The sequence below is a fragment of the Phragmites australis genome, chromosome 20 (assembly GCF_958298935.1).
Source record: "Phragmites australis chromosome 20, lpPhrAust1.1, whole genome shotgun sequence".
Taxonomy (NCBI): domain Eukaryota; kingdom Viridiplantae; phylum Streptophyta; class Magnoliopsida; order Poales; family Poaceae; genus Phragmites; species Phragmites australis.
Window position 1 is genome coordinate 7,904,995 of NC_084940.1, and position 22,197 is coordinate 7,927,191.

The 22,197-nt window shown below is 44.1% G+C and overlaps 1 protein-coding gene across 1 annotated transcript; it reads left to right on the forward strand.

The window, feature by feature from the left end:
• The first annotated feature begins 4,101 nt into the window (after window positions 1-4,101).
• LOC133902271 (AAA-ATPase At4g25835-like) lies at window positions 4,102-6,236 on the forward strand. The gene has a single exon (XM_062343882.1). It carries the CDS (start codon window positions 4,379-4,381, stop codon window positions 5,945-5,947), a length of 1,569 nt encoding a protein of 522 aa, XP_062199866.1. The 5' UTR covers window positions 4,102-4,378; the 3' UTR covers window positions 5,948-6,236.
• Window positions 6,237-22,197: the final 15,961 nt, after the last annotated feature.

A 22,197-nucleotide genomic window follows, 5' to 3' on the forward strand; every position in this document is an offset into this window, starting at 1 on the left:
CCCATCTATAGAAGACGGGATGATGGGCAAAAGGTACATGTAAGAGTGTATGACCTGGACAATAGGTGGGTTGTGCCGTATAATCCTAAGCTACTAAGGATGTATGACTTCCACATTAACGTCGAGGTTTGCTCAAGCATTAAGGCTGTCAAGTACCTTTACAAGTACATCTACAAGGGGCATGGCAGGGCATCCATTTCTATCAATCATGCTGGTGGCAATTAGGAGATTAATGAGATCGAGGACTACACAAAAGCTAGATGGGTAGCCCCATAGGAGCCATTGGGGAGAATCTTTATCTTTGATCTTAGTAGGATCTCCCCACCAGTGCTGCAGCTGCAACTTCATCTCCTGGGCATGCATCTCGTGTCCTACAGGGAGAACATGAACGTACGTCGGGTTTTGGACCAACAAGGCCCCTTTGAGACCATATTAACTGCATATTTTAAGGTGAACCGTGAGTTCCTGTGGCCATGAAGCATATTATATAGGGAATTCCCAGAATATGCAGTTTGGAATCCTAGATTGAAGAAATAGAAAAGGAAAGAATAAAGCACACAGGTTGGGAGGATCATCTCAGCACATCTTGCGGAGGGAGAAATATACTACCTAAGGGTGCTACTAAACCACGTGGCAGGTGCTACTTCATATGAAAATCTAAGGACATTTGATGGTGTTATCTACCCTACCTTCCAAGAAGTTGCCGTGAAAAGAGGTCTTATTGAGGCAGACAATAACATCAATAATTGCCTAACAGAGGTCAAAGTATTCCATATGACATTATCTCCTGAAGGTGGTTTGCCATAATATTGGTTTTTTGCAAACCTAGTGATGTCCATGGGCTATGGAACAAGCACCCAGAAGTAATGTCCGATGACTTCCGACGAGACCAAATGAACTCACATGTAGTTGAACAGATGGCACTGTTGGATATTAGAAATATGGTATAGTCAATGGGTAAGTACATAGCATCATTCCTTCTTCCTGAGATCGAAGAGGAGCATGACACCATGTCTGGAGAGGTAAGGGAAATATTTGAAGAGAGATCTATAGAGGTAGAGCATGAATTCATCTCGGCCATGTCATCTCTTAATCGTGAACAACAATATGCTTATGACAAAATATTATCATCTGTTGACAGCGGTAGTGGAATTGTATTCTTTGTTGCTGGTCCTAGAGGGATTGGAAAGACATTCATATACAAAGCTTTGCTAGAAAAAGTCCATAGTTAAGGGAAGATAGATGTTGCTACTGCAACGTCTGGTGTTGCTACCTCCATCATGCCTAGTGGCAGGACTGCACACTCAAGATTTAAGATATCATTAAGTATACAAAAAGGAGGGGTGGGTAACTTCACAAAGCAGGGTGGGACAACCAAAGTTCTTAGAATGGCTTCACTTATATTATGGTATTAGGTCTCTATGACAAAAAGACAGGAAATTGAGGTACTTGATAAGAGCTGAGAGACATCATGGAAAAGCCCGATCTACCATTTGGAGGGAAAACGATAGTTTTGCAGGTGACTTTAGGCAGGACCTTCCAGTTGTGTGAAAGGGGACACATGCACAAATAATAAATGGAATATTACACAGATCTTACCTATGGGACAACATGCAAAAGCTGAGGCTTGTTCATAATATGAGGGCTCAATCAAATACATGATTTTTCTTACTACCTACTGCGTATCGGGAATGGCACTGAAGAAACTGTCGAAGATGACTATGTAAAGGTACCTGACAAGATATGTTTGCCTTATGCTGGTGCAGAATCTAACATTGATAATCTTATTGATAAGAGTCTTTCCTATGTTAGCAACACACATGTTCAATCTAGACTACATCACATCTTATAGCTATTTTGTCAACAAGGAATGAGAATGTCGATGACATAAACATGAGGCTTATCGAATGTTTTCCTGGTGATGAGATGGTCTATCATAGTTATGATCTTGCCATTGATGATCCTCACAACTACTATCCCCCTAAATTCTTGAATTCTCTCACCCCGAATGGACTACCACTGCCCATCCTCAAGCTAAAGGTCAATTGCCATGTGATTTTGCTCAAAAATCTAGATCGAGCTAATGGGTTGTGTAATGGGATAAGGTTGATAGTCCAAGCATTTCAAAGGAACACTATCAATGCAGAAATTGTGCTAGACCAACATGCTGGGAAGAGAGTATTTCTGCTAAGGATACCTTTCTGCTCATCTGATGACAAAGTGTTCTCTTTATAGGAACCAATTTTCTATCAGAATGAGTTTTACAATGACTATCAACCAAGCATAAGGACAAATGATCCCACATGTTGAAATCTACCTACCTAACCCAATTTTCTCCCATTGTTAGCTCTATGTCGCCCTGTTGCAAGGAACTGCTAGGAGCAATATAAAAATACTTGCTGCACTAGGAAATAATGCTAGCGTAGATTCAGCCTACACACTAATCAATAATATTATCTACAAAGAAGTCCTCACCTCATAAATACATTATGTAATAGTGTGCTACGTCACTTTATTGTTTGTATCCATATTATGTTCGACACAAAATAATTATTAGTTTATATGCTGTATGTTATCTATGAACGTTATACTATTTTAGATCGCATTATTCTTCCTTTTTTCATGCAATCGTAATAAAGCATACTTAGAAATATAAATATCGTAGCAACAGACGAGCACCTTACTGGTATATTTAATTGATGACTTCCCTCCTTTTGACTAGGAAAAACAACCGTACGTTTTTTATTTATTTCGTATGAAATTAATGTGGAGACTAATTTCTAGCCTCACAAGGAAATCCTTTTAGCATGGGTCCCGCCGAAAAGAAAAGGTGCAAGTCAATATTCTAAAATCCAAATTCTACACTGTATACTACTACCACTACAAGTTTAATGCGAGCCTTCGACGAAACGAAAATACAAATAGATTCAGAGAAAAAAATAAACAAATATACTAGCCGTAAATGAAATTCACAAATAAACAACGCCTATTTAAACCGGATGGAACATCTCATAGCAATCCATTTACAAAACCACCCGCATTTGGGCTTTGGTCTACTTGATCCATGAACAAAGCGATTTATAACTTCCCTTTTAGCGTCTAAACTGTGGCAATGTTGAAGATTTGGGTTTATCTTACATAGTGGATCCCTCGGTAGAGTTAAGATGGTTTCAAAATAATTGCCCTAATTTTTTGTTGGCACAACTCATATTTTCGTCTTTGGATTTCCATAGGGCTGTGCACCGCTCCTTGAACTCAACATTTCAATTAAACCGTTCTAAAATAGGCTTATAATAAAGAAAACATAACCCACTGTTTAAATAAATGTCCCCTAACGCGATAAAAATATTTGTTCAACAACCTGCTGTTCCATAAAACATTGCTAAAAAATAATTAGGCACGTAGACTAGTGTTGTAAACGCAGGGAAGTCTTTGCTCGAGAGCTACCTGCTAATTTTCCATAGAAACTTCCAATACAAGTGCTAATCAACTCTTATCTCATTGAAAGATTTGTTGTTTTCCATCCTTCCATAAATATTTTCTGCCCCTTTCACGATGGAGAGAGTACATTGGAGAGGTTTCAATCCCGTCATTCACACCCAAACTCCATCAGTAGCAGGCGTTTTGTTGACCTTGACCCAGCCGCCTCCAAGTCCAAGGTCCAAACCATGCTGCCAGCCTCCTACCAGGGCCCAATGTAAGTTCTTGCAGTACCTCCATGAGCCAGAAGCGATGGTAGTTTGGCCAAAGTCAATTCTTTAGATCCTATCTAGAAAGATTTTAGTAAGATTTTATTTACATCGTCCATCCAGTATTTAATAGCTGAATTAAAGAGAAGAGAGAAAATATACATATATTATCACAGAAGAGTTAAAATAACAATGTCATATAAAATTTCCTTCACAATTTAGCTGCAGCATTGCCGCATCTTATCTATGCTGACACTTCACACAGTTGCATATCTCCCTCCCAGTGAGACCTCCTGAGAGGAAGATCTCTCTTGGTATGTGCATCACTGCATCCCTATATTCCCACCGCATTGAATTCTTTCTCCTTGCCAATAATTCCATTTCCTCCTGCTACTAGCTGCTCCATCTCACATTCTCACTCCAATATCTCATCCGACCAACTCTCCATTGATAGCGACCTTGCCTGCAGGCCTGGCCTACTCTCTTACTGTCACCAAGTAGCTACACCTCATTTCATTCATTCATTAACCTCTCGCTCAAATCTCGCTCCTTATGCTGCTTCCCCTATAAATTCGTCGCCTCCTCTTGTAGAAAGCCTCCAAGGTCCAGCCTCGTTTCCTGTTTGCCGCATTGCTTCCTTCCAAGACCGGGCGAGCGTTCCAAGAAACCAAGAGCCGGGAGGGGGGAAGATGAAGGAGTATTGGACGGCGCTGGCGTCGCTGATGGGCGCGTTGGCGTTCCTGCAGGGGGTCCTGCACGCGGTGTTCCCAACGGAGCTGCGGGCGGCGGTGGCGCGGCTGCTGGGGAGGGTCACGCGGGCCTTCTCTCCCTACTGCTACTTCGACGTCACGGAGATGGACGGGATGAGCACCAACGAGATCTACGACGCCGTGCAGCTGTACCTCAGCAGCACCGCCGCGCCGGCGGCTGGGGCGCGGCTCAGCCTGTCGCGCCCGCTCAACGCCTCCTCCTTCACCTTCGGTCTCGCCGCCAGCGACCGCGTCGTGGACAGCTTCCGCGGCGCGGCCGTCACGTGGGAGCACGTGGTGGCGCCGCGCCAGGGGCAGGGCTTCTCGTGGCGCCCGCTCCCAGAGGAGAAGCGCCGGTTCACGCTCCGCATCCGCCGCGGGGACAGGGACAAGCTGCTCCCGGCGTACCTCGACCACATCCTCGCCGCGGCGGTCGACATCCGGCGCCGGAGCCAGGACCGGCTGCTCTACACCAACGCGCGCGGCGGGGCCATGGACACGCGCGGCCTGCCATGGGACCCCGTCCCCTTCAAGCACCCGAGCACGTTCGACACGCTCGCCATGGACCCGGCTAGCAAGGCCGCCATCATGGCCGACCTCCGCGACTTCGCTGACGGGAGCGCGTTCTACGAGCGCACTGGCCGCGCTTGGAAGCGCGGGTACCTTCTGTACGGCCCGCCGGGAACGGGCAAGTCTAGCATGATCGCCGCCATGGCGAACTACCTCGGCTACGACGTGTACGACCTCGAGCTCACAGAGGTCGGCAGCAACGCTGAGCTCCGGAAGCTGCTGATGAAGACCACGTCCAAGTCCATCATCGTGATCGAGGACATCGACTGCTCCGTCGACCTCACCAACCGGGTCGCCGCGCCTCCGGCGCCGAAGCCGCGGCCGAACATCGACGGCACGATCAATCAGGACGGGGGCACCGGGGCGGGGCGGTCGATCACGCTCTCCGGCCTGCTCAACTTCACCGACGGCCTGTGGTCGTGCTGCGGCGCGGAGCGCATCTTCGTCTTCACCACCAACCACGTCGAGAAGCTGGACCCGGCGCTGCTCCGGTCCGGCCGGATGGACATGCACATCTTCATGAGCTACTGCTCATTTCCGGCGCTCAGGATCCTCCTCAAGAACTACATCGGCTTCCAGGGCGACGAGCTGGACCATCCCAGCGACTCGGACGACGGCGCGGCGGTCATGCAGGGGCTCGAGGAGTGGATCGACTCCGCGGAGATCACGCCGGCGGACGTGAGCGAGGTGCTGATCAAGAACCGCAGGAACGGGAAGAAGGAAGCAATGCGAGAGCTGCTCGACCTCCTCAAGGCACGCGCTGAGAAGCGGCGGCGCAATAGCTGCACGGTGGCGGTGACGGCGAAGGAAGGCGGCGACAACGAAGAGGAAGAGGAGAAGAGGGCGCTGGAGAGCCCCAAGGAGGGCAAGGAGCAGGCCGGCATCGACAGCTGCAGGGACGGACAGGACGAGGAGGCAGAGGCCAAGAAACAGGTGTGACCGTGTGAGGAACAGAGCAAGCCAAGGCTGAGACGACGAGGGAAAGCGAAGGCTTCAAAATTTTCCTGTTCTGTGACACTTTCTTGGCCAATTTTCCACGGAGAAATCTATGCAAGAAACGAACTTCTCAAAAGCCTCTTTTTCGTTTGATTTTTCTTTCTTTCTTTTCCCTTTCGATGCTTGTAGTAGTGTCTTTTCTCTAACTACCTAGTTAGTTTCCCCCTATTGTAATAACAAAGAAAATTTAAATTTCAGTAGTGGGATCATATGAGCTACCCGCATTAAAGTCCTTGTTCTCTTGTGCTTGTTCATTCAACGACCTTTCTTTCATCCTCTGGTTCTTGTTTATGCTATCAACATCTATAGACACTACGTATTAGAAGATCAAACCCGTTTATTCTGCACGACAAATTCTTGTCCTCGATGCTCTGCTTTTGTGGTTGTTGTGGTAGCAGCATTACAAGCTTGCTTCTTCTTTTTTCAGTTTTATTTATAGTATGAACTCTGAAAGGCGGCACTTTCTTTTTTCCTGAAGAGATCTTGTGTAGGCAGACCGGCAGAGGGTTGTGTGGGTCATCGAGATCACGACTTAACGCCTTTTGGCTCCTTTTCCTTGCTTGGATTTGGATAATGGACACTGCTCGCTTGTTCTGTTCTTTGGCTCCCCTGTAGTATCCAAGGCTCTGTGCTGGTGCCTAGAAACTGTTCTCGCCAGCTCAACGCCGGCGGGCAAATTCTTGGTTGGAACTTGAGTCAGCTCCATTACACAACTCTTTCCTCGCATAATGAGACGAGTAGAAAATGACTGGTTAGTGTGGCCACGCGGCAAGGTGGTAGTGGTGCCACCGGAGTCATAGGCGGCAGGCGGAGAGCTCGGAAATAGATTGATTTGTGAGGAAGGGGTGATGGCGATAGATCCAATGAGGAGAGCTGCCAAAGGCGGTAAGAGGCAAGCAGGGTGGGAGAGTGTTGCGAGGGCAAGAGCTATTACGTGATAGACGACGGGGAAGATAAAGTAGTTAAGAAGAGGATAAAAAAAGAACAACTATCCCATCTTAATCGGATAGCTGAGATAAAAAAGACATGAATAGCATCACTCTTTCTTCTATAATTTTCAGTTCTAGCACCTAGCAGCGCGAGGCAAATAGCAAACTAGTAGGAGGTTGATGTACCTGTACCAACGGTGGACAAGTCTTCAGTTCAGTCAAAAAAAATCAATGATGATGTAGGATCTATAATAGCGATTAGAGGAGGATGAATAATTATCTTATAAATTTCTTTTAAAATTAATAGCATTCTACTATTTAAATTACTAACACATCTCAAAACCCAAGCAAAAACAAAACAGAAAAAACTTAGTTGTTATAAAAGTTTTCAAGAAAAAATATGACGCTCATGGATATAGATGAATACTAGGTTCTATTTGCACTCATACTATGCATCATTATCATAAAAGATAGTAATTTTAATGGAAGAAAAATTTAGAACCAAATAAGATAGCACTGGAAGAAAAACTCTTCGAGTTGAGGATTTAGAAGCAAATGAATTCAAGACTCACTTATATATATCCGTATGTGAATTTATGCCTCTAGCAACAAAAAGCATAACTTCTTAAGGTAGGAAAATTTCAGCTTTCAACTAAAAATAAAAATCACAACCAAAAAAGAAAAACTCACAACAAAATAAGAGATGCAATAGAAAAAGACTAGAAGGAGATCAATACAAGCATATAAAAAACAATCTCTTCATTTATTGCAGAGGGTAGTCCTCTTTTTGACAGATTACAAGATATTTTTCTCATAAAAAGCTCTCACCTATTATAAAGGTCAAGCTCTCCTTTTCTTTCCTCTAAAACCTATCTCTTAAGGTTTAAATGACTGGCTCAAGCTATCCCTATAGTCCTACACCTCTATTTATAGGCCTAGAAAGGTAGGTTAGCTCTTAGCTTTCTTGTCCCCAAAATACCACTCTCTTCCAATAGCTTCCTACTTGCCATCAGGGTATTTTGATTTATTTTTGGCTCTATCCATCGAATGGTCATGATGTCTTCATGACTTAGCTTTGTCTCGACGCAAGCTTCACGATAATACCACGTGTCCTTCATCTTTCCACAATTTTGAGGTCGTGCTTTTCAAAGCGTGACTCAATGCCGCTTGCTTTGACACCAAGCTAGCATCCTGATATTGATACGTATACTCTGTCTCGCGATCTTGATCATCAACAAGTCTCTACTGCTTCCGATCCCTCAGGTCACCTTATCACTTGCACCGATATCCTTTTCGCTTGACTTCGTCAATACGTTGTCTTCATTATTCCTTTCATACTTTTCTTGACCCCCAAGCACAGTTAGGATCATCCTTGACTCTGTCGAGCCCCTCTCAATCGTCCAGCACCAAGCACACCGCTTGGTCTACATCATCCCGCCGTCGGCTGTCAAGTTGCATCCATCACCTGCACACACATGAGACAAGTACACGCCAGATGATCCGATGTTCACAGCTTTTGAGCGTCGAACCATCCGATATGTATTCCTTCTCCGGACTAGACATCTTACAACCTCTTTGTAAAAAATGCTTCAGTAAAGCATATGCGTTCATCCTTTTGAACATCGGACTATCTGGCGAGTACAAGTCCACCAGATTCAGTTTGTAACCTCTCCGTAAGAAAAGCTCCAGCGTTCACTTTACTCCATTGCCGGATCAACCGGTGTATACTTCAATATTTGCCTCTGGGATGAAATACTTCAGCATATACATTTGCCTATTATCGGACTATCCGACGTGTACATTCTTGTCAGAACCTATTTTACAATCTCTTTGCAAGAAATAGTCTGGCATTCTCTTAACTTCATAACCGGATCATCCAGCGTATACTTAAATTTTTGCTTTCTGAGTTGAAATGCTATGGCGTGTACACTATCTGAATGCCAGACCATCTGGCGAGTTCAAAATCTCAGGCATTGGACCATTTAGCGTTTGCAATTTTTCTAGATTAAGAGAAAAACACACTAACTCTATTTTTTCTGTAACATTGATTAGTCACAATTATAATTATAGTACATATACATACTTATACAATTTAACAATCATCAAATCCAATACATAATCTTATCAACCACTCATCTGAGGGGCGACTGGTGTCTTGGAATGAGAATACAGGCATGTTTCTCCCGCGACATTCTCTGTTTTCTTTAGCTCGGTTTTCATATTGCCATGCGGTTCTTTGGAATTCAGCCTGCGAAATCAGGATCCTAGAGCAGTGGCGTTGCACATTATAATAGCTGACAGTTAAAAGTGGAAGAATGTGGATTTGGTCCCCGGTACGAGCGATACCAATCCTGTATTTGCAATGTACGAGCGAGATTATGATCGGGCGATGTGTCAAGGATCAGACGCCACCACACGACGAAGACATGGAGCCCCCGTCTCGTGTACCCTTTCTTGTTTCGAGAGGCCACTTCCATGTGCCATGAGATCGCTCGCACATGTCACCTCAGCGCTTTCGGGATAGCGCGCACATGCCCGCCTTTGTCGCCTGCCGGCGGCGGCGCGCGTTTCCGCTTGCCCGAAGTGCCTATGGAGCGCGCCCGTGCTGTGCAGTGCAGTGCATGCCTTCCTTCTCTTCCTAGGATGCCTTCCCAGAATGGGCTTTGGGTAAGAGTAGACTACCCCAGCCGCGATCTTTGCTTGGGACCACTCCGTCATGGCTGTCCTGCCGGTGTTCCATGCGGTCCAGGGGCCGAGGCGGCTTGGCACGGCGGCCGCGGGCACCGGGCAGCGACAGCGAGCTCGCGCTGCGTGCTGCAGCTGACAGGACTCGCGCACTGTTGGAAGCAGGTGCGGTTTCCTTGTCCTGTCCCTGACCCGGTTGCATGGGGTTGTTTTTCCACGTGGATTTTTGCGGCACTGTTCTACGGATTACACCAATTGTGGACAGGCAACTTATCTGCGTGCGTCCGTGACGTGCATAGCTCGAGGCTCCTTATCACCAGCGCAAAACACGGCTGGTGCTAGCTAGCATCGCGGTTGTAAATTGTTTAGCAACTCTTTGAATGTCAGCGCAAAACACGGTTGGTAACTCTTTGCGTGTAAGATCTAAATTCAAATCCCAGTTATTTTTCCTTTAACCGGGCATTTGAATGCCAGTTGTCCGAGAAATCCGGTTACGAAATGGTTTTTTACACGGGCCACGGAGAGAGAGGGGATTGGATGTAAGCCTTGGCCCTTGGTGACCAATACGGCCTGAGCTGATATCTGCGTATATAGAAGAATGGCAACAGCCTCATGCGTGAACAGAGTCGGACTTGCCGCTTTCTCCAACAGAAAAGATACCAGCTTGTTTTACAAGAAGATTTGGTAGCTAACTCTATCTACGAGATTGACAATTGTTAGACTAGCGTACAGAGATAAGACCTATCTCTTAACATTTAGGCTTCCTTTAAAATGCATGATTGCAAAACGTGGGAATAGAAACAATATATAGAAATATAATAGGAATGCATGTATAAAACAAAGGATTAAAAACATAGCAATCCTAGAGGAATAAGTGCTTGGATCATAGGAAAAGGATGAACACAAGAATTTTGGAATGAATAGTAATCTCTTTTGCTTTTATCTATTATCTTTGTGTTTGAATGCGATGATGTTGTCCGGAGCATATCATGAGAGTGATAATCCTTGCTGTTGCTTGATCCCTCGCAAAGGAAAGAAACAAAGAGGTCAAAGTGGATGGATTTTTCCGTACCTTTTACCTACAAAATTGGTTGCATTGGAGGTTTTCCCTTATTTTTCCTGTTATGAATACCTACTATCCAAAGGCATGAACAGTGCGTGAATCCTTAGGATCACCAATCCTATGTTTCTATTGATTTGTCTACAATCCAAAGAAGTCCTTATGTCCGGTTGTTTTAACTTCGGATTGTGGATTCAGGCTTTTATAATCCAAAGTTGAAACAAACAGACAAAAAATAGAATTAGATTATAGTAATCTGGTCTCTAGATTACTACAATCCAATAATCCATCTCGATGCTACTCTCCGCCCTGGCACGGCAAGCCATCGAGGCTCGGGCGCCTAGGTATACAAGGCGCCTTGCCCTCCACCACCGTGGCAGGCAACGCAATAGTCGACATGGCAGCTGGAGCATCTGCCATAGTATCGCCCCCCATCTATGTCAATTTCTGTAAGGCTGAAGGCATTATAGACTATTGACATACAAAAACAACAATCCATCCATCTTGAAATCCAGATTGTCAAACGACGGTTAACTTTTACTATTAGATTTTAATAATTCAACTTTTTAAAATCCATAATTTACAAATTGCTTTTTACAATCTTTAATTAAAACAAACGTTACCTTACACTGCCCACGATCCCATGTTCCACCTAAAGAACTCACTTCTTCGTGGGCTCCTCCCCGTCCCTGTCAGTTCACTTCAGCGTATGCCTGGAAGCGGCAAAGTATCAGCTGGCGATGGCACATCAACGTCTCCTGCTACACAAGACCTTACTCTGTTCTACCAGAGCAGAATTCCCAGCTGCCTGAAGTTTGGACGTCACGTAGACCGAACGGTTGGTTTGCGTCGAAACTTAAATGGACAAGGACTGCTCCAAAGCCAGCCAGCCACCGCCAGTACAAATCGGTGTGAAATCGAAACAAACAAGTACTACCCCGTGCCATCACCATGAATTCCGTCAACGCTGCGGGCTGAGGCAGCAGCAGTGGTACACCTGCGGCAACCCGGCGCAGTGTAGCACCGTGCACTGTGCAGCAGGAGTCGAGTGCATCCGGCGGTCTAATCGGACCCACCCTGCGATGAGATGTGACGGTTCGAAGCATGCGTCACGTCTCTCTGAGGCCTTGAACGCCGGAGATTGGAATCAGCGGCTGCCCAGGCAGTGCCCCCTGCTCTCGGGCCTAGGAGAACCTGGGTTGGGCGAGGAAACAGGCCGAACGGCGCGGAGCAATGTTGGCGGGGGAGTTGGATACCAACGGGCCTCTGCGCAGGCCATGGGAGTTCGCGTGGTGCGGTGTTGGAGGTCGCGGAGTGCACGTGGGCTCCCGCTCGCACTAGCTGGGAGGAGAGAGCAGTGCACGCAAGGAGTTGGGTTGGGCCGGGATGTGTCGAAAGCGCGACGCCGATGGCGCGTTTGAGTGCTGGATTTTGCCCACAACGGAAGCGTGTGAGAGTTTCACTGGCTCGTTCCGTCGTCGTTCGTTCGCCAGAGGGAAGATTTTCTTCGCGGACCTAGCTACCCGTAAAAGAAATTGGTTCCCTTCTTCTCGGGTCAGGAGTTCCCCTTCTTCTACGGTACAGAGGGAGGGGGACCAGCAGGCGAAGCTCGATTCAGGGCCGTTCTAGCCGGGTTCCTCCTCCTCTTCGGTTGCCTTCCGGCGGCGGAGGGGAAGGCGAACCCGGATCCTTGTCGGGCCGGTGCGCGTGGTGGGTGGCGACGGAGTTTTCGGGTGCTTGCAGCTGCTCTTCGTGTTCGTCACCTCCTCGATTGGGAGGTTGACGAGCCCTGTGCGTAGTGCGTACCAGAGCTCCGGTGATGGCCGGATCTGCACGTGTGGGTGTGCTATGTATACCTCATAGTAGGCTTGTAGTAGGTTTATAGCTTCTAGTAGGTTTAAGTTTATCTAGTTAGGTTGGTTAGGTTTGCTTCGGTGTCTTTGCTGGGGAGTCCGGTATGGCTCTGCTGCTTTGGTGTCTGGCGAATGGCATCGTGAAGAAATTTTTGTCCCTTCAGGAGGTCTGAAGAGGAGGCAGCGGCATCTCTGTCTTCTTTGCCTGTCTTCGGATGTGGTTTAGTTTACTCCGAGTCAATTCTACTGTCAGGCTGATGCTTGGTGGAGTTGGCTTTGAGAGTTTTGTTATGTGCTGCATCGTCGTGAAGGGGTGCGTGCTTCTTATCCGAGCTAATAACATGCTCGTTGAAGGCGCCGGTTCTCCCTTCCGTGTCATCGACGTGCTCGATGGCATCGAATCTCTTTTTGGCCGGTGAGGTTGCCCAATGCGTTTGTCATGCTTTACACATCCTAGCTGTGGGATATTCTCTGTGGTGGCTGTCAAAAATTTAATAGCCTGCAATGGCCCCTCCTCGTCGGTTCGGATTTCGACTTCTGTTCCCTCGACCATATTCGGTGGCGGTGGATTGGAGAAGAAGCTCAGGGTGTTGGAAGCAGGACTTATATTTTTCTTTGTGTTATCATTCTCAGAGTTCTATTTTTTGATATATATGCATTACTTTTTGATCTAATGGATATCACCCCGTTCTAAAAAAAAGCTACCCGTAAAAGACGTGGAAATGGTCTGAGGCCGATCCGAAGCAAAATCTGCTGACTTTGGGCAAAATCGGGGAGCAGTTAGCCCTGAGAAATAACACAGAATCCCTTTCCATTGGGTGTAAATACTTGTCACTTTTAATGTTTTACAGTCTTCGATGTACAATTTTTATCATGATTTTTATTAGAATATAGTTATAATATTTAATAAAAATATAATATTATAAAATTATTTTAAGACATATCTACACATGTGATTTTTATGTTTCTAAACAAAACACTAACCTCCGTTTTAGAATAATTGACAACTTTGACTTTTACTATTGAAACATTGACTAACAATATTTGTTTAAATACTTAGTAAGTAAAACAAAAAATGTATCAGTAGATATGTTATCAATGTATTTTAAGCATGTTATGTACGTCAAGCTATTTGCATAAATATTAGACAAACGGTCAAAGTTTAAATAGTAAAGTCAAAGTTGTCAATTATTTTAAAACGGAGGTTAAGTACTTTGAAAGCTAGTGACAGTTAAAGTTTTAAAAATTTGAACGGATCTTGGTAAAACAACGAGTATTTATAACCAAAGAAAATATCTATTCTCAATTTTTTAAACCATTATGTTATTTAGAATTAATTCAACAAAATGAGATCCTATATGATTATTTCTTAAAAATTCAATATTTTAAATTTACTAGTTTAACATTTTGAATATACTATTTTAATATTTTCATATTAAATTTTCAACTATTTTTCCAAAATGTTAAAGTCAATTTTAAAAAATGTTGAATATAACATAGTAAAATGCGGAATGCACAAAATCATAAATATTATGATTTTCCTCTCTCTGTTCCCGTTTGTCTTTTCATTTTCCCCTTCCGTTTCCATGTTCCTTGCGCACGCTCGTGAAAGCCTCATCGTCCTCTCCGACGAAACCATCTCCATTCCTGGCGCACATGAGATCGGGTTGGGATCTTCGGAATGGGGAAGGGGGCTTTTGCTTGGGTACCAGGATGCATGCCGTGGGTGATGGGGAATGGGGCTTTTTTGCGTGAAAAGCATGGATGCATGGTGCGGCTGACGGGATGGAGCTTTGTGCTACTCAAGCAAACTGGTTTTGAAGGGTAATTCGGATTTTTTTTTTAACTTTTTTTTGTTGTATTTGCAGATTTATCGGGACGAATTAGGTAATCTTTTGTCATAGACAACTAATAGTGAAGGATATTATTACATAAAGGATCATCCACGCTCTTTCTTTAATACCGATTTCAAAATAACCAACAACGATAAAATATCACTGTCGGTTCACAAGATCTAACCGACAACAATAAAATATCACTGCCGATTCATATAATTAACATACAATATTGTGTTATCACTAACGGTTGGTTATAAGAACCGGCAGTGTTGTCGGTTGGTGTCATGGGCCGGCAATGATATATCACACTATATAATGGTTTTGTCCCCGAGCCTGAGCATAACACAGGAGCTCTATTCTGCTCGATGGCTCTGCTTGGCGCGCGGCGGCTCTTTGCGTCGCGCTTGCATGATTGCTTTGAAGGAGTTAGAGCTCTAAGTGATTTAGTGAATTTAAGCTAATCAATTTTAGGTATACATTATTTAGTTAAGTAGGTTCATCTACATTTTATTTGTATTTAGATTTATTTGTTAGATAGCTCTAGATTGTAAAATTAGTTGATTGTTCTATGATGCTAAATTTTGAAGAAGCTAAAGTTCTAATTGACTTAGTAAATTTAAGATAATTGATTTTAGGTTTTCATATTGTAGATATGAATTTATTTATCATTATATTCTATTGTTGATAGTAATTAGTTAAATTGATTTATGTTTCATATTGACATAATGGATTTATAATAATTGATAAAATTGAAGATGGACCAAATATGGATGTACGATACTGACCGTAGCATCCTAGAGTTTTTTAATGGTATGAAAGCTTTTTTGGCATTACCGTGGTGTAGAAGTCAATTAATTGTGATGACTATATATGTTATCCATGCAAAGATTGTAAAAATAAGAAGCAATTTTTAAGCATAGAGCAGATCTGTGCACACTTGCTTTGAAGGGGTTTCAAACCTAGCTATACACGTTGGACCAAACATGGTGAAGATGAGGAGTTTGAACATGAAGGACAACCCACTATCAAAGAAGACAGAGGCAACGATATGATGGCCGATGAAGAAAATGATATGCTGACGTTCGAAGATACTTTGATCCACGATGATGAAAATGATATAGATCAGATGTTGTACGATGGGGAGAGAGACTTCATCGGTGAGAGACAACATCAAAAGTTCTACCGTATGATAGAGGATTCTAAAATACCCTTGTTCTCAAACTATAAGGATGAGCACACAAAGCTGCATGCGGTGCTGACACTGCTACAATTGAAGGCTAGCAACGGTTGGACGGATAAGAGCTTCAACGAGTTGTTATGTTTCTTGAGTGACTTGCGATCAAAGGGAAACATATTGCTTGAAACCACATACCAGGATAGCATGTTGTATGCCCGTTGGGGTTGGAAATATATAAATACATACATGTCTAAATGACTGCATACTATATCACAATTATTTTGCAGAATTGGACCCATGTTCGGTGTGTGAAGTATCACGACACAAGCAGCACAACAATGATGATGATGGGGGGGGGGGGTTGAACCGTAAGAAGAAAAGACCTCTTGCTAAGGTGGTGTGATATTTTCCTATAATCCTCCATTTGAAGCAATTGTTTGCGAACAAAAGACATGGCCAGTTGATGTGATGGTACACCGAAGAGCGCAAGAAAGACGGAATGCTCAGACACCTCACTAATGGCGTGCAATGGAGGAACATTGATAGCAAATACAAGAAGTCATTCACACACGATGTGAGGAATATAAGGTTCGAGTTGAGTACATATGAGATGAATTCTTTCGGCAACATGAACAGTATTTATAACGCTTGGCATGTGACTCTATGTATCTACAACATTCCATCTTATATGCATATGAAGTGGAAGTACCTTATGATGCCGTTGCTGATCGAAGGACCGAATCAACGTAGAAATAATATCGATGTGTACCTAAAACCATTGATTGAAGATGTTGTTATAATGTGGGACGATGGTGTACGAGTATAGGATGAGTACAAACATGAGAACTTTACCCTACACATAATGTTATTTGTAACAATATAAGATTGGCCTACTCTTGGTAACCTATCTGTCGGTGTAATAGGTAAGGGGGTACTCCACTAGGCAGGAGCCCCGCTGCCAAATATCAATCAGCAGACGGATATCATCAGGACTATGGCCTCACCTTGTGAGCAGGACATGGCTCTGTCGATCAATCCCTTGGTCAAGGATAAAACCTTATGATCAATCCCTGGTGGTCGTAGGACAGGTACTTACCTAACCAGTTAAATCACATTTAATACCATCCACTCAAGTTTTTTCCTTCCTTAGGCATCTCCTTTCGGCGAGCACGGTCGTGGGCAGGCGTGGAGATGGAGTGAGCCATCCCGTAGTATTTAAAGATGCCTTCGGGGTCTTTTGCTATGTAAAGATGCCTTTTGTCTTAGAAAACACTAGTGCTACTTACCAACGATGCATTTAGCTCCTCCTACGACTACAACTTAGTAGAAATTTCAAGGCCTATGTTGATGATATAGTCATAACAGCAGGACCAAGGGCGCCCTAATCGTGGACCTCCAAGAGACGTTTGACAGCCTCCGAAAGTACCACATGAAGCTGAACCCAGAGAAGTGCACATTCAGAGTCTTGTTAGGGAAGTTGTTCGGTTTCCTCATGTCCAGCCGAGGGATAGAAGCAAACCCTGAAAAGATCAAAGCCATCGACCAGATGAGCTCCCTGACCAGGTTGAAGGAAGTCTAGAAGTTGATTAGGTGCATGGCAGCGCTGGGCATGTTCATCTCGAGGATGGGAGAGAAGGGGTTGCCGTTCTTCAAGCTGCTGAAGAAAATTGACTGCTTCTTGTGGACGCCGAAAGCGGAGGTGGCTTTTTGAGATCTCAAAAGGTTGATCTCTTCCCCTCCTATACTAACCGCTCCTCGACCAGATGAGGAGCTCCTGTTCTATGTTGCAGCTACCAAGTAGGTTGCGAGCATGGTTCTTGTCGTCGAGCGTGAAAGGTCTTCAGCGACCGATCTACTACTTTAGTGAAGTCCTGCATGATGCAAAGGCTCGGTATGCACAGGCCTGGAAGTTGTTGTACGCCGCGCTGATGACCTCTCATAAGCTTAGACACTACTTCCAGGAGCACTAAATCAATGTAGTCTCCTCATTTCAATTAGGGAGATCCTCTACAACAGGGATGCAGCAAGGAGAATAGTGAAGTGGGCAGTGGAGCTCGGGGACTTCGATATTCAGTTCATCCCCCAGACAACTATCAAGTCCTAGGCACTAGTTGATTTGTGGTCGAGTGGTTGTCCTTAGAGCTCGAGCAAGAACAACAACCAGAGGCAGAAGGACACTGGACCATGCACTTCGATGGGTCATTCACGCTAAAGGGAGCAGGGGTTGGAGTGGTATTTACCTTACCGATTGGTGACACTCTCAGGTATGTAGTTCAATTATGTTTTTCTGCCACTAACAATGTTGCAGAATATGAGGGCCTCTTGTTCAGAATGAGAGCAGTCTCCGCACTTGGTATAAAACACCTGCTAGCGAAAGGGGAGTCGCTACTACACTATGTGAAAAACAAACAAAGGAGACACGATTTATTGATGGGTCCTTATACGATCTGTCACTTATGTAGCCTCGGGTCGGAAGCGGACCATGACCCATCACTGATGACAGGTTATAAGTGACGGGTCATAATATTACCCGTCACTGATGACATAAGTGACCAGTCGTACCTACACCCATCACTAATGTATAACATATTAGTGACGGGTCTCCCTGGGCCAAGTATAAGTGACAGATTATGTTACGACCCATTATATGACTTGACATTAGTAACGAGTCTCCCTGAGCTAGTCATAAGTGACGAGTACTATTATGACCCATCATTGATGACTCAACTCTGTTATAAGAGCTGGCTAGCTACTACGTGCCCATCAGTTACAGTGTGTGACCTTGGTGCCAACTTTTGTCGATTTTCTTCGGTTTTGCTAGAGACTCTCTAATATCTTGTTGATTCAAAGTTTGAATTGTTGCTAGGTATTTGAAGGTTTGCATCTCCCCCTTTCCTCCTCATCTAACCCCTATTTGGTAGATTTTTTGTGCTTTGAGTTGTAATAAACTATTTTGCATCTTTATCCAAAATTTTAGTACAAGTGAGTTGTATTTATGTTATATTTGATACTAGGTTTGCCAATCTACCGTGAGATGCCATAGATCTAGTGTAATTGTATGAATTTTTTAATCGCATGCTTAATCACACAATTAAGGTAATTGTTAATGAAGAATGAATATTTTTACATTGCAGATGGCAAACATATGTTGGATATACCTTAAGACCAAGACTTGTCTAGAGTACCTGAGTGGGGTGAAGTATTTCATGAGTGCTGATCTGGCAGATATGAAAGATCATGGTAACATGTCAATGTATTGTCCATGTCACGATTGCATGAATGATAAGAAGTTCCCGAAGGTAGATAATGTCCATGCACACTTGGTTATGTGTGGATTTAAAGAGAATTATACATGTTGGAACAAACATGGCGAGGAAGGCCTTAACAAAGGAGAGATGGATCAGGGTCTCCATGCCAACAGTGTGGATCAAGGACTTACACCCGGTGATATGGATCATGATCTTAGGGAAGAAGACAAAATAGGTTTCAATTAAAATGATCTCATGGATTTTGTGAAGAACGTGGACTAGATGACGCGGGATGTCGAGTGACATAATGAGTATAATAATGGTGAGTTTGCTAAATTTTAGAAATTTCTGAGAGATTCCAAGATGCCTCTTTATTCTAACTGTAAGAAAAAGTACAAGCAGCTATTTGAGGACCTAAAGCTTCTACAGCTGAAGGCAATCTATGGATGGACTGACAAGAGTTTCGAAGCATTGTTGTATTTGCTAAGTGACATGCTACTAGAGGGGAACTTGGTGCCCATGGGTGTCTATGATACGAAGAAGATAATTTGTCCTTTAGGACTGAAAATAGAAAAAATACATGCATGTAAGTATAATTATATCTTATTTCGTGGAGAGTATGCAGAGATGGATCAATGCCGCGTTTGTGGAACCCATCGATATAAGTGTAGAAATGACGATATTGATAGGGATGAAGGAAAGAAAAGTAAAGGGCCTCCTAGGAATATGGTGTGGTATTTTTCTGTAATTCCCCGCTTGAAGTGTTCGTTTGCCAACATAAAGGAGGTCCAATTGGTGTGTTAGCATAAGAAGGATCGTAAGAACGATGCAATAATACGACACCCGTTGGATTCTGCTTAGTGACGAAACATTGATTCTATATTTGGTTGGTTCACTGAAGAATTGAGAAATATTAGGTTTTCTAAGAGCACAGATGGCATGAATCCATTCAGTAACATGAGTACCTCATATAGCACCTTGCTTGTTGTATTGTCGATCTACAACCTTACACCTTGGCTTTGTAACAAGCGGAAATATATTATGTTGTCAATTTTGATATCAGGACCAAAACAACCTATCAACGATATCGATGTGTAACTCAAGCCTTTAGTAGATGATATTAAGAAACCCTGGTCAGAAGGCATCGAAGTTTGGGATCAGTACAAGCAAGAGTATTTTACCTTGCACACCATGTTGTTCGTCAACATCAATGATCTGCTAGCACTTTGTAACTTGTCAGGTCAGAGCAAAAGAAAAGGTGAAGCTTCCCCCCATTGCTTAGATGACACATGCAATTTGAGGTTGAACAACTCAAAGAAAATAGTGTACATGTGGTATCGACGTTTCCTATCCAAGAAGCACCTGTACCAAAACGTGGATAGACAATTCGATGGCACTAGGGAGAAAACATTACCGCCAAGGCATTTTAGCGCGGAAGATGTCCATAATCAGGTTAAGAATATCAATGTTGTCCTTGGCAAGCAAAAACAATCCTCCAAGGATGAGGAACAAAAATAAATGTGGAACAAAAATAAATGTGGAACAAAAAATCAATACTATTTGAGCTAGAGTATTCGAAAAAATTATATGTTCGCCACTCTATTAACAACATGCATATAAAGAAGAATATCTGTGATAGTTTGATTGGTATATTTGTCCAAATGAAGGGAAATGAAAGAATATATGTGAGTGTCTGACAACGTTGGGCGGCACTCCCGGAAATTCTTTCGAAGAAACATTAGGAAACTCGCACACCACAAGAATATCTAGGAGATTTTTTGTCGCGACAACTGTCAAGGAGTATAGGTGGGGACCACACCCTCCTAGGTGAAGGGGAAACTGCATGCCACTCAAATTTTTGAGAGAAATTACCCTTTTCATGCAATCAATAAGGGAACTATAGTATCAATCACAATCAAGTTCGCAGAGATGACATCAACTCCTCTATTATCAATCACTATCAAATTCGTAGAGAATGAAACTTCTTCAATGAGGATCGTGGCAAAAGGGACGACTCGATTGGTTTGTAATTAGGTACTGGGTTCATCAATATGATATGACGAGGGTAGGGTCTTGGTGACCATATGGTTATGCAAGACATTACCCTTCTTGATGAAAGAATGAGATGCTCCCAAAACGAAAAGTACAATTGCAGGGTTAGAATTCACAAGTAGCGTATCGATGAGCACATTGTTGTCATCTCGAGCTTCTTCATTGGTGATGTAGTTCACTCAGCCACGCTTGAGAACATGCGTAGCCTGGGAGGCTTGCTGAAGGGGTTGCACTGGTTGTGGCAGCCTTGGAGCAGTCACCATAGCCCCTGGCTTCAGGAAACGGTAATCCCGCGTGAAGTGAACGACATGCCCACAATTGTAGCATGGGTCTCTGAGGCCACCTGTCACACTCCCTTGCGATCCTATAGGCTTGGAATCTGTCCTTGTGATGAGCGAAGCAGACACTGCACTGTCCACATCGGTCGTGGAGTAGTTGAAGTCGAAATATGAGATGGGGGAGGGTGATTCTCCGCACGGGGACGTTGGGAGTTCCCGCCCATAGAAGGTAACATAACCCTCTTGTGCTTCTTCTCCTCCTGGTGGTTCTTCATCTTGGAATCGACCATGAGGGAGATGCTCACCAACTTGTTAAAGTTGGCAAATTCATGTGCCGATAGATAGTCTTGCCTCTTGGAGGTGAGGACGTTCACAAAATGGTCTTGTTTCTTTGCATCGGTGTTGATCTCTTCCGGCGCATATTGGCCCAGAAGGTTGAACACTTGAATATACTCCATGACAGATTTGCCTCTCTGCTTGAGGTCTAGAAATTCTTGTCTCTTGATATCCTTTATCCCCTCGACATGATAGGTGCGGAAAGCTTCACCAAACTCTGCCCAAGAGACATGATGATCGGCTGCGTGCATGGCCAAAAGGTTGGTCCACCATGCGCCAACCATGCCCTGGAGTTGATGGGCGGCAAAGAGGGCCTTATCATGGTCCTTGAACCGAAGGAGAGAGAGCTTTTGCTCGATGGTGCAAAGCCAATGGTCCGTGTTTAGAGGATCCTCAGTGCACGTGAATGTGGGAGGACTAGTGCGTAGGAAGTCTGAGTAGTTATCATGGAGTGCGGCTCGCCTCCTTCGTGAGGTGCCGTGTTGCGCATGAGAGCTTCTAGAATAATAGTTTGAGATTGGCAGTTCTGCTCAATTTGCATCGATTGTTCTTATGGGAACCCTCAGGGAGATCATTTTTGAGGTTTTGACATGTCCTTATACCGTCATCAATCCCAAAGTTAGTGATGACAAGATCTTGACAAGGAAGCCAATGAATAGGAATTAGGAGGACAAGGAATGAATAAAGCAACATGAATGCGGTCGGACCCCTTAAAGCCCACAATAAGTAAATATGTG

Coding starts and splice junctions, on each gene's coding strand:
- LOC133902271 (XM_062343882.1), top strand. CDS start 4,379: ATGAAGGAGTATTGGACGGCGCTGGCGTCGCTGATGGGCGCGTTGGCG.